Here is a 14,000-nt window from a genome sequence, read left to right on the forward strand (position 1 = left end):
ATCTGCCCACTTCCTCACCCCCCTCCCACCTACCGCATGCCTCCCCGTTTGCCTCCTCACCCCGCTCGCCCTCCTGCCTCACCTCTCCACCCACCTCACCTGAATATCGTGACAAATGGCATCCCGATCGTACATCGGTCAGGACGTGGGACAAAGGGCTAAATATCGTGACAGTCTCGATTTTATCAAAGCATGGGGCCCCCCAAAGTACAGGGCCTGGGGCAGTCACCCTGATTCGCCCTACCCAAGCGACGGCTCTGTCTGCAGGACACATGAATTCTGCACATGCACAGTGGTGTGCAGCTGACACATTGGACAGTCCAAATCGCCCATTCTTTACAGTTGCACACTTCTTCCCAGGTGATGCCAATGCATTTTATATATTGTTACTGTCTTCTGCCAGTTCTTCCTTGGCCTTCCTTGCTTTCTCTTTCCTATTTCGGGTTCCCAGTTCAATGCTTGCTTAGCATGTCTCCCATCTGGTATACATGTCCCAACCACCTTTTAGTCTTTCTTTGGTGATATTTCCTAGCATGTCCTGCTCGTCAGCTTGCTTACTTGTGCATTTGTTGTTTTATCTTTCCGCAAAATGTGTAGAATCTTCCTCAGCCATCTGGTAATGGGCAGTTTCCACTCTCTTTGTTAGCCACTCTTGTCAGCCAAATCTCTGCTCCGTACAGTATCATGTTCAATACAGTAACATGGTCTAATTTCTTAGATTAGAGTTGCTGTCACACTGCTGAGTGTGATTCTTTGACAAGAATGAAGCTGAATGTAATTTAAAGCCTATTATTTTCCAGCAGCAAAAATACAAATTCACAGTCCAGTATGTCTAGCAAATTGTTTAGCAAATTTACTGCTGTGTGGTGCCATCCCTAATCAATGTTTTGATATATTATCAGTTTAATAGACTATAGTTGATATTAACTAGCCATGTTTCGAAGTATGCATCTAAAATATTCTACTTTTAGAGGTTGTCAGGTTTTGCATGGAAAAGCAGGAAATAGTTAAAATGGGTCCAAATCTGAATAATTTGTGTTTCTTAGCATTTGTGGAATTACTATATAGCTGCAGGCCTGAGACCTTGTCTGTTAGATAGTTGAAATGTCTGAAGTAAGTTAGCACTTCAAAGCTAGTAAAGTGTATAAGAATATAATAGCATTCTAGGAGAAGAATGAAAACTAGACAGATGTAACCTCAAGGAATACATTTCAAATGTAGCTAGCCAATTTTCAGTAATTCTAGGGTAGTAAAAGAAGACTGGTGTCTAAAAAAATCGCTGTTCACTTAGGAATAGAGAAACGAAACCAAATTTGCTTCAGAATGTTGTAATTTTCCAAACAGTAATGATTGTGTAACAATTTAGTATATATTGAGCTACAAACAGATAAATGCACGTCACTTATTTTCCTGTTAGGATGTCTAGCAGTCCTAACAAATCAAAATATCTAATTAAAACAATATAATTTATACAAGCTAAGCATGATCTTTTCATTAGCTGTTGTGGAGGACATGCGTAGACCCTAATTATCAAACTGATGTTTTAAAATACTGTTAGAGTGGTGAAATAAATGCTTGGGGTTTTCTGTCCTTGCATTTTACAGGTAAATTCTGCTTTAACTTTTAGGGAACTTTCACATAAATGGAGCCTCAGACAAATAGGAGGACACCTTCTACTGAAAAGGTAAGTGTGGCTCTTGCTAAAAACTGAGAATACTCTTATGATAAGATTTCAGAGTAGCAGCCGTGTTAGTCTGTATCCGCAAAAAGAACAGGAGTACTTGTGGCACCTTAGAGACTAACAAATTTATTAGAGCATAAGCTTTCGTGGGCTACAACCCACTTCTTCGGATGCATGATAAGATGCGTGTGTGTATATATAAACATGTCTTCTTAAGATAGAAGACCAAAGAATGCCACTACAGAGCCAGCAAGCATGTGGTTGCCAAAAGTTTCAGCGGTGTGATAAGATCACCAATGATGTACATAAACTGAATATTCAGCTAAACTACCTTAAGGACCTAGATAGAGATCAATCCAGGTGGCATTCAGTCTGCAAGGAGGCTGCGTCCCTTTGAAATTTGCCAGGATGATGATAGTTTTGTGGATTTTGAAAAGGTGCTCTTAGCTGCAAATGAGAAATTCAGATTGTGTATGGATGGTCTCAAATAAGCAGTGTAAGGCTACATCTTCACTGCACACCATTGGCAGTGGCATGTAGGGTGTGTGTAGCTACATGCAACATTAAAAAGCAGTCTGCATCCATACTGCTGAGTATTGCTACGTGCCAGTGAAAAGCTCTGATGTGGGGAGCTGCTGGAGCTTGTCCCTGCTGCCAGAGTCTTTCACTACGGTGGAAGCAGCAGGACAGGGAGGCACTGCTTGGGTGAGTAGGGTATATACCCAGGTACATATCCACAGGGTTCAGGCATGTTCTTACTCTACTCACACAAGCAGTGCCTCACCTTATACAATACTATGTATGACTGTTGGGGAGGGGGGCATATAATGTATGTACTATACATGCCACCGAAAGTTATGTGCAGTGTAGGTGTACCGTAAGAAAAACACACCGAACATTGTAGGAATTTAATTATTCCATTTTAAAGTTCCTAATCTGATCTGTGGCTTATGGTTATTTGTGGCCCTTCAAAAATACAATTTCATAATTACCTTAATTATAGAATAAAATCTATTTTAGTCTCTAATCCTGCAAGTTGTTCTGTGTGCTCAGTTGTGTTCACCTACATAGAGCCCCACTGATTTAAGGGATCAGAGCCCTAGTGATTCAATTTCAATTTCTGTACAACTTGTTAACTTCTGAATTGGCCACCTAAGGCTAAAATTTTATATTATCAAGAACTTGATTACTTGCAGAACTTCTGACTGAACTTTATTTTGACCTGCTTAAAATTGATGTAGAACTTCAACTATAGTTTAGTATCAGATAACTAGTTTCCGTTGGGCATGGCTTCATAATTGTATAAATATGAGGATTTCAATGACTCAATGTATCCTATGTCTGAGAATATTGATATTTTAGTAATATAATTCATAAACAAAATATTAACCTTTTTATTAATTCCTGCAGCCTAACCTATGTGGTAGCAATGCCTTTTTATTCAGCAAGCCTGGTTGAAACTGTGCAGGTAATTTACCATCTATATGTCTATTACATATAAAAAGATATGCTGTTCTTCTGTTTACAAATAAGAATTTATATAGAGAACTCAATATTTGACTCTTTTCTCAATGGATTTTGATTTACATTACTAGGAGTTTCTGTACAGTGCTATTGAAGTTTTGGTTTTCCTTTTTAGCTCTATTTACCTTTTTCTAATCACTAGTCATATATTTAGTTTAAAAAAATTAAACACTCAGCTTCATTCATTGACACACTATACAAAGTACTTACCAAGATGTGGGGTATTGGCCTACATATCATTAATAGATCTCTGCAAGCTCAGTCTACCTTTTTAACCTAGTATTTACCAAAAATAAGTAAATTTTAAAAAAATCCCTCTAACAAGTGAGACTTACTGTCTCAGAGAAGAAGATAGGAATCCAATCTGATTACTAATTGTGCTTCTTGAAATGCTAATAACCTTTACTCTATATCAAGGGGCAGTCTCTCTCTGCAGTGCCCACTCCCAGAAGACGCCGGTGAGGCCAGGATCAGGCAACAAAACCCCCTTCTTAGGGCTGACACAACACAAATTAACACACAATCTTTTTCCTCACCTCTTAGCTGGGCAGCTCCATCTCTCTGTCTGGGCAAAAGTGTTTCTTCTCTCCTGAGGTCATTTTAGGTTATTCAATGCAGAATGTGAACTCCAGCCTCTTCGGCTGTTTCCCCAACCCTTTTCCCTCTAGAGGTGTAGGGAGTTCCAAGGACCCTTCTCCTAGGCTACTATCTTACCCAATTCCAAGACTGCTCCTCGGAGGCCCTTTTCTTCAAGTTCCTTAAAAAACCTCTCCGGTGGGCCTAGGTGCTAGTAAGCTATAAATAAATAAATACATTACAAATGCAAGTGTGATTTGCCCAGCAAACCCAATTCACAAATTTTAAATTACTCAGCGAACACTTTCCCAGCCACCAGACATCTCTTAAAATACCTGCCCTCAACCAAAATGAATGAGCCTCGCAGTGCGCTATGAAGAAAAATTAGAACAGGCCAAGGGGGGAAGTGTTTTGCAGAGTCAGTCTTACAATGACTCAGTTTGGGGCTTTCTTGATCCATTGGTGCTCTTGGACTCCCAGATGATAGCAGTGACTCAGGAATATCTTAATCTAGCCCAGGGGCGGGCAAACTTTTTGGCCTGAGGGCCACATCGGGTTTCTGAAATTGTATGGAGGGCCGGTTAGGGGAGGTGGGGCCTCCCTAAACAGCCAGGCGTGGCCCGGCCACCACCCCCTAGCCGCTCCCCCCCCCCCCGTTTCTCGCCCCCGACGGTCCCCCCGGGACTCCTGCCCCATCCAACCCCCCCGCCCCATTCCCTGACGGTCCCCCAGGAACCCCTGCCCCATCCACTCCTCCCTGTCCCCTGACCACTCACGGAACCCCTGCCTGCCCCCTGCCGCCCAATCCAACCCCCGCTCCTGACTGCTCCCCCCGCCCCTATTCAACTCCCCTGTTCCCTGCTCTCTAACCGTCCCACCTCCTGACCACCACCGCGAACTTCTCTGCCCTCTACCAACCCCCCCTGCTCCCTGTCCCCTTACCGCGCTGCCTGGAGCACCGGTGACTGGTGGCGCTACAGCCGCACCGCCCAGAGCACTAGGACAGGCCTCGGCTCTGCAAGAGCCCCGCCGCCCAGAGCATTGCACTGGTGCCGTGGTGAGCTGGGGCTGCGGGGGAGGAGGAAGAGCAGGGGAGGGCCAGGAGCCAGCCTCCCAGGACAGGAGCTCAGGGGCTGGGCAGAAGGGTCCCGTGGGCCGGATGTGGCCTGCGGGCCGTAGTTTGCCCACCTCGGATCTAGCCTCTAGTTGTCCCATTCAGATATGAACTTCACCATAGTTATTCGTGTCTTTGTCACTCCCAGTCTGGACTATTGTAATGTGTTTTACTTAGATCTGACCTTGAAGACCATTTGAAAGCTGTAGCTAGTGCCATATACTGCTACTGTCTTATTAGCAGGGCAGGCCATTGCAAGCATACAATACCTGACAGCAAGTTCTTGTGCACTGGCTTGGTCCCTTCCTGGTATAAATAAAGGCATAAATGATTCTCTCTAAAGCACATAAAGGCATAGTAGGACATGACTATTTCCAAGACAACAACTCCTCCTGCAGCCACATCGTAGCATTTGTGTTCACCTGGAATGTTCTTGCTTTCTCTGCTTTCCACAACTGAAATCCTGGGGACTGGTGGCAAAACAGTTTGGAGTGGAAGGTCATCGTCTTTGAAACTCTGCCCTACTTACGGTACACCAAGGCCACAGTTTGGCAACATTTGATAATCTTGATAACAATTTTCTTTAAACTTGGTTCGAAATATAAATCACAGTAAGATCAACGTAACCAGCCAAGCGTGAAGTTTTTAGTTTAAAATGTCAAGCACAAAATGTATTATCAGAATTTAAAGAAATTTTTTATGCTTTTATCATTTATATGGCTGCTGGGATTTTTCTCAACTTAAGTTTGTGTCTAAGTTTTAAAATCAGGTATAGAAAATTTCAGTCTAAACAATTTTATAGTTATGAGCAACAGCAAAAGGGAGATTAGGTTCTAATTTACATTCTAATCTTAACTATAGTTCGCATTATAAAGGCACCCTATAGTTAATACTTCCGTATATTTTTACATATGTTTAAGATGTACGGGCATCTCAGCGATTCCTTTGTACAAAAACAACTGATGCTCTGCCACATAAGAGAAGTAGTTTTAACTCCCAGCTCTTGTTTTTCTCCCCTTGAGCTAGAGAACGTTGTAGAGGCAGTGATGTCAGTTCCTGGTGGAATACTCATGCTTTCAGTTTCCCTGGTTAATTTGGGACTGGCATTGATGGGTTCCAAAGAGAAGACTGTGACAGTGTGGGATACATCTGTGTCACGTATGAACCCTATCTTGGGCTATGTCTACACTGCTTACCTTACAACGGTGCAGCTGTGACGCAACAGCCGCACCATTGTAAGGTGCACAGTGTAGACGCTCTTTGTTGCCAAGAGAGAGCTCTCCTGATGACAACTAGGGGCGGTAGCTTTGTCACTGGGAGAGCGTCTCCCACCAGCAAAGCACTGTCTACGCCAGCGCCTTTCATCATTAAAACTCTTGTCATTTAGGGGTGTGTGTTTTTCAGTGAGCATCACAAGGAAGGGTGAAACTTGCACATCATGAACTGCGAGCATTGTAGGCACATTGTGTATTATTGTAGCTTTAAAAAATAATTAATCCTCTGATATGGATTGCCTTTAGTTTATTTCAGTGGGATTTTTGTCAGGAGTTAGGATCAAGTGTCTATCTGCGAGTTTTTTGATGATACTCCGCCTATTTAACTATGCGTGTCTGAGTATCTCAGAGCATAGTCCCTTAACACACACTATGTAAAATTTCTGCCCTTGTTACTGGAAACATTAATGTAAGCCAGTTTTCCTATGAGTAGTAACACTGAAACAATAATGAACTTTTCAGTTTTTTACTCTGAATCAGGAAGAGTTGGGATGTGTCCTAACAAAAAACATTAACATGAGCTCCCCTTTGGTATGGTTCTTTATAAGAGGTGCATTGGTGGCAGCTGAGGATTGTTGAGTGTTTAAGGTTATATATCTTGCTACTGATAACTTTTAATATTAGCTTTTGAGTATTTGTTTTTTACACAGCAGAGCATTCTTGCAAGAATCATGCCGCTCACATGTTATTGTCACTATAGTTCTGCATGTAAAATGGTTGTACTTGCATGTCTTAAAGATGGGTTGGAGAAATTTCTTGTCATCTTAACACTTTTTGGTCTTTTCCATCTTAAACCACATGGTGGCACACTTGACATATAAAATTAAGTCTGTAGTTTTGAAGCACCAGAGTCAATTTTGGATGACGAAATGAAGAAAGCTAAGATTTTGTCACTGGTATTTTTAGTAAAAGTTGTGGACAGGTCACGGGCAATAAAGAAAAATTCACAGAAGCTGTGACCTGTCCCTAACTTTTACTAAAAATATCTGTGACAAAATGGGGAACTGTGGGTTCCCACACTGCCTGCAGCAGGGCAGCTGCACGGTGACTAGGAGCTTCCGTGACTTCTACGACCTCTGTGACTAAATCATAGCCTTAAAAATGAACAATGTTTAGATTCTTTTTAGATGAAGTGTCTACTATTCCTTTTAAGAAATGTAAAATTTCCATTGTAAGATCTTAAAAGGAAGCTATTTCAACTATTTATTAAAACAAAACCTTTGCTGATAACTTGACATTTACCTTTGTAGTTTATTTACGCTAGATGTCTCCATTGTGCTTATCTTGCTATTATAGCAGATACTTTTCATTTTAGTATCCTTTTTTCCTTGCTTTACAAATAAAGGAAAACATGGTATTTGCATTTTTCAAAACACAAAATTCTCATGAACTGTACATGTGTGTTCTATGTTTTTTTAAATTTAGTATCAGAACTACTAAGCAGTGCTTACTTGCTTACTACATCTACCTCCTGTAGAAAATATTCAATTTAAAATTTTAAACATTTTTTTTCTGCACGTTTTCGGAAAAGAGTACAACAGGCAGGTATAGTGCCATATTGAGTCATATACGTTTTTTCATGTATTTTAAATATTACCTCTTCTAGATTATCTAGATCACAACGGCCGGTAAACCAATAATCTGTTTTAAATGCAGACTTCTAAGTTTGTGAATTAGGTGTTACTAATAATTAATAAATTGTATTTTCACAAGTTTGAATTTACTCAGTAATGAAACTTCGATAACTCATCTTGAGTGAGGTTATTAAACAATTGTTAGTTCATAACAAATATATTCTTTACCCAGATCTATAGAACCACTCCTGCAGCCCATGACAGTTTGATTTGTATGTTGTCTGGTTACATTATTTGCTTAAAAGCTGATACACTTTTATACTAGAATTATTTACAGTTTCATTCTCATTACTTCCTTTTTCATATAGAGAAATATCTTATTTTTAATATTTTCCTTATATTTTATAAATTTCCAACCTCCTAATCAAACATCTGTTATTTCCTTATGTCTTTTTGGCGGTTACATCATATTTTGCTAGCTCAAGCAACTGGTACTTGTGGTTAGTAGATCGCTAACAATATTTTTCTTACTTAATTCTTCTTTTCTCTGATAATTCTACAAGTTGGTATTTTTCCTCCTCTTAGCATAACTGTGAAGCACTATGGGAGAGTCTGACTCATAGGCAAGCTATAAGGCCTTGTAAATGTCTGTTTTATATGTCAGCATTGTTTTTTGCAATTAAATTAGCCCTTAAGCTATTCTTGATCTTAAATGTTTCAGCTTTCAAAATGTTGCCAAAATAAAACTGTGCATACCTTGGATTATTTGTCACTATTGTGCACACAAAGTGTATGTCTGGGGGAAGAAAATCAATAGACCAAAAGATGATTTTAAAAAGCCTCAGTGATTATGTGCAGCAAGATAACATTATTTTACATTTGAGAAGGATGGGAAGATAAAAGAAAACATGTGCCAAAATCTGTGTGGTGCTGTTTATTGAAAGATCTTACGTAAAAGATCCGTGAAAATTATTTACTTTTAAAAACCTATATTATAGTATGCTTAATCTTAAATCCAACACATCAAGGTTGGTGGACTACATTTGACAAACTACCTTAAATGTATTCTGGCGTATAGGTATACCCGCACATGCAACCTCCCCTTTGTTTTTAATTTTCTGGTGGGTAGGCAGTATACTGAGATTTACAAAAAAGGTTTGTAAATCTTAATATGCTGCCTGTCCACAAGTATGCATGCTTAACTCCCACTGAAGTTATAAAGGTTCCAAGATTGGGCTCAGTATGGTATAAAGTACTACATGTAATCAGAAAGGGAGCCAGTGCTTTTGGCTTCTCAGGACTATCTAGGGATATAATAGGGTGATGTGAAAAAATATGAATAAATAAATATGAAAATAATAACTTGCAGGTTTTTTTATGGATGGCAGCATGGATGAAGAGAGCACTATTTTAGGCATCAAGAATTGAATGAAAGACACCACCATAATTATTACAACATACACAGTTATAATTCTGTTACACTTACCATAACCCCTACTAAATCTTTAGACTCACTTATCTGAATTTTTGTAGTTAGTTATGTCTGGATTTGCTCTTCATTTTTAACTGATACAAATTAAAAATAGATGACATAGCAAAGACTCACATTTTAATCTTAAAAGTAAAGAAATTCCAAATAAATTGCATTTGTCCTTCAAGTTTTTTAATAGAATATCCTTGTTTTCATACAGTTGAATGTTTCCAGGATTCTGTGCTATGAAATAACACTTTCTGAATACACTGACTACTGTACATATTTAGTTTTGGTGGGTTAAGGTACTTAGAAACAAAAGAGGTAATTGTAAATTGATATTTTTAAGATTTTTACGTAAAAAATAGTTTATATTCTGTAATATGCAGATTTGATCCAATTCAATAAATCAGTGTTATAATACCATTATGTATGTGCAAGTATAGTAACCACTCCACTCAATGTGCAGCGGCAGTCAAAAAAGCAAACAGAATGTTGGGAATCATTAAGAAAGGGATAGATAATAAGACTGAAAATATAATATTGCCTCTATATCAGTGGTTCCCAAACTTTAACAACCCGTGAACCCCTTTCACTAAAATGTCAAGTCTCGCAAACCCTCCTAAAATGAATATTTCCAGGGATTTTCTCCTTTACCTGAGTATAAATTAGAAAAGCAGTGATCTTGGAAATATAAAATTGGTTTTTAGGACATGCTGGTTACACACTATGTATTATTATTATTTATCATGACAGTATTTTTATTACATTATGAAAACGGCAACACTCTTCCAAGATCTCACTTTCGTCACTTGTATCACTTTGAATAAGCTTGTTATTATACAAGGCTCTTGGGTTTCATTAAGGAGTATCAGACGTGAAACAGCATGAAGGGATTTAAGAAGCCAACTCAGGGTTCCTCCTACACAAGCATTCAGGTCTTGAACAGTCCAGGCAAACAATGCATGTTACAACAAAGCTTAAACTTGTTCTTCATATAATAGTTTTAAGAACAACAGTAGCTGCGTATTTAATTTTAAAAACCAGCAAAAAATATCCACCTCCCTTTGCATTTCTTATAAGGAGGCTTGAAGTTTAAATCCCAGTGTGATCGATATGCTTGCTTTGATCTGCTTAGCTCTTGGAAGTCCCGGGGTCCCTAGGGACAGCTCTGTCCGCCATTAGGGATTTTTTTCCCGAGAACCCTCTAACGTTTCGCGAACCCCAGTTTGGGAACCACTGCTCTATATAAATCCATGGTACGCCCACATCTTGAATACTGCACGCAGATATGGTCGCCCCATCTCAAAAAAAAAAAATGGAATTGGAAAAGGTTCAGAAAAGGGCAATAAAAATTATTAGGGGTATGGAATGGCTGCCGTATGAGGAGAGATTAGTAAGACCGGGACTTGTCAGCTTGGAAAAGAGATGACTAAGGGGGGATATGATAGAGGTCTATAAAATCATGACTTGTGTGGAGAAAGTAAATAAGGAAGTGTTATTTACTCCTTCTCATAACACAAGAACTAGGGATCACCAAATTAAATTAATAGGTAGCAGGTTTAAAACAAACAAAAGGAAGTATTTCTTCACACAATGCACAGTTAATCTGTGGAACTCTGCCAGAGGATGTTGTGAAGGCCAAGACTATATCAGGGTTCAAAAAAGAACTAGGTAAGTTCATGGAAGATAGGTCCATCAATGGTTATTAGCCAGGATGGGCAAGGATGGTGTCCCTAGCCTCTGTTTTGCCAGAAGCCGGGAATGGGTGACAGGGTATGGATCACTTGATGATTATCTGTTCTGTTCATTCCCCCTGGGGCACCTGGCCTTGGCAACTGTCTAAAGACAGCATACTGAGCTAGATGGACCTTTGGTCTGATCTAGTATGGCTGTTCTTATATTTATATTTAACTGTCCTTGAAAGGTGAAAAAAATACTGCTTTGATTACTGTCTGTGTCTACACTATTTCCCAGACAAACCAGGCAGATATTAATTTTAACTATTTCATTTTGGTTGTAGAGTGAAATCATTCGAGATAATCCTGGAATTTTGGACTGTGTGAAAGAAGGGATTGGCAGAGTGATTGGCATGGGAGTGCCCCATAGCAAACGGCTCCTCCCCCTTATGGCCTTGACCTTTCCCACTGTTCTACATGGAGTTCTTCATTACATCATCAGTTCCATCATCCAGAAGTTTGTTCTGCTTGTCCTAAAAAAGGAGAATTCCCAGAGCCTTCCAACAGAGAGCTCCAATTCTGTGCAGAGTATGTTGGATGCTTATTTTCCAGAACTTATAGCTAGCTTTGCTGCCAGCCTTTGTGCTGATGTCATGATTTACCCACTGGAGACAGTTTTACACCGCCTTCATATTCAGGGAACACGCACAATAATTGACAATACAGACCTTGGCTATGAAGTGCTTCCAATCAATACTCAGTATGAGGGAATGAGAGACTGCATCAATACTATAAAGCGGGAAGAAGGAATGCTGGGTTTTTATAAAGGGTTTGGAGCTGTTGTTGTACAGTATACACTGCATGTGGCTGTTTTACAGCTCACTAAAATTATTTACTCCATGCTGCTTCAAAATGTTGCTTAAAAGTACATTCATATATTGATTAGCATCGGGGACATGATCTGGTCACTTAATTAATTATGGTAAAAAGAGATGGATAGGAAAATGAAATCTAAAAGATGAGAATCTGTAGTAGTGGTTTCTCTTTTTGCAATCTGAAGTGTTCATTTAAAAACTGGAATTTGAATTTCAAAATGTCCTTTTTAAGAAGTACTCCATAAAATTAAAACAAGGACCATTGCTAGAATTCGAATATCTTAAAATGTGTAATATTATGTGGAAGAGAATCATAATTTAAAATGGGCAAATTCATATAGAGGATATATATGATTTATCTCATTTCAGTATAGATAACCTTTGCGTCTACCTGTAGACTGACATGGAAAATGGCATTTCCAATGGCACTGTTCACATGCGCTATATGACTAAAGGACAAATAGTCATCGTCATCTTTGGCAATTAATTTCTTCTGATAAATAAAGGGGTTTGGATTCAGAACTAATATGCAAAATATCTGAGGATTTAATGGTCTTTCAAAAACCTGTTTTAAGCTTTACTGTTAATGTGGTTAGGTCAGGATGATAACTTAAAAAAAAATCTTGTTCTTCCATATTTTTTCTCCACATTGTTTTTTCAGTTTACAGATACAAACAAGACTTTCACTGCTGCAACATACATCTAGGTGGAAATATAAACTAAATGTTTTATGCTTTGTACATCACCCATAGCAAATTATTTTGTAATGAGAACTTTGTCGTCTTGGTATGTTCAAGGTGAACTAGAATACACTACCATAACCACAGTTTGAGAGATTTGTTTTCCAAGGTATTTTTGCGTAAAAGAATAATCATGAGACTTGATTTTAGTACCCATGTTCAAATAATACTCTGAAAGCATAAAAAGATTAACTGGTCTTTATTTTCTATAGTTACTCTTCTGTTAGATTGAAATGCCTGGGAAAGAGTTGCAAACACAATGACTTGGTCTTCAGAGTCCTTTGTCTTCCGTAGAGCAGCAGTCTACTTAAGACAGCCTCCACTTATGATTTTGCACTTAAGTCCTTGCTTAAAAATGTGTTTGGTGGATTAAATATTTGATGGGCAATATTCAACTCTGTTTCACAATTAATATGTAATGTTTGATGACTACTGAAATTTATTTTTCCTCCTCCCTTTCCCCAATGTCCAAACCAAGCTTTTCAGTCTTTAAAAAGTTTTGATTGTTCTGAATTGTTAATTTGCTGCTTGGTTTCCAAAATAGATTTCATGAAGATGTTTAAAAAGAGATGTTTTAACAAGTAAACCAGATGAGCATGTTAAAAGAAAATCACTTTTAAACCATATGAAAGGTTATTGCCTTTCTTATAAATTAACTTTTGTGGTAGATGTCTTTGTATATCTGTGTGAATATGGTAAATTGGTGTGTATTTAATTGATCAATCTTAAAATGTACAGTAGTTTTTATTTATGGAAAGTAGTCATGGCAGAACTATGAACAGCTTTGACTCAACTGCAATGACTTATGAATTGACATCATATTTTGAAAATAATTTGGCTTTGCTTACAGTTAAACTTATTTCCATGTATTTTAAGCACATAAGTGTTCAAATGGAAAGTATAGTAAACTTGGGACCTGAGACTTTATTTTGAATATTGTTTTTCTGCAAGTTTAGTGTGTAAAATGGGAGCAATCAGATAACATAGAAATACAATGTAAGAATTTTGAAAAAGTAATTTACCAAAGAGATACCTAAAATGTAGTACATAAATCAGAGCTCTGTCTTGTAGGCTTTCCATTTATATATGTATTTTAAAAGTGCTGTAATATTTCAAGGTTCCTTTTTTAAAAGTATTCTACAAATTGAGAAATCTCAATAAAACTCAAGACAGCAACACTGCTCAAACATTCATTCTTTGTGAATTACTTACATCTTTTTAAAAAGAGTATCAGCAAAGACTGGCCAATATATCTTAAAAAATAAAGAACTAAAAATGTCACAAATTCATATTTAGGTACCTAAATAAAAGTAGCCTGACTTTCAAAGGTGCTGAGCACCCAAAAGCTGTATTGAAGTAAATTAATCCAATAATTGTGATAATTATACATTTAAATTATTTTCACCAACCAGCCCTAAATATTGTATTTGCATATCTGGTAAGAACACAAATGATGACTCATCTCAGTCAGAAAGGGTTGGTTTTACTCCTA

At 38.2% G+C, this 14,000-nt stretch overlaps 1 protein-coding gene across 1 annotated transcript in view; it reads left to right on the plus strand.

Annotated features, from left to right (window-relative positions):
* Positions 1-13,701, plus strand: part of SLC25A46 (solute carrier family 25 member 46) — a 40,402-nt gene extending 26,701 nt beyond the window's left edge. The window contains exons 6-8 of the mRNA XM_024219760.2: positions 1,628-1,684; positions 3,092-3,149; positions 11,238-13,701. Of these exons, the coding sequence (XP_024075528.1) occupies positions 1,628-1,684; positions 3,092-3,149; positions 11,238-11,816 (694 nt within the window). The 3' untranslated portion in view covers positions 11,817-13,701. The remainder of the gene's footprint in view (positions 1-1,627; positions 1,685-3,091; positions 3,150-11,237) is intronic.
* Positions 13,702-14,000: the final 299 nt, after the last annotated feature.

The sequence above is a fragment of the Terrapene carolina genome, unplaced genomic scaffold, assembly GCF_002925995.2.
Source record: "Terrapene carolina triunguis isolate 2854851 unplaced genomic scaffold, T_m_triunguis-2.0 Scaffold69, whole genome shotgun sequence".
Lineage (NCBI taxonomy): Eukaryota > Metazoa > Chordata > Testudines > Emydidae > Terrapene > Terrapene triunguis.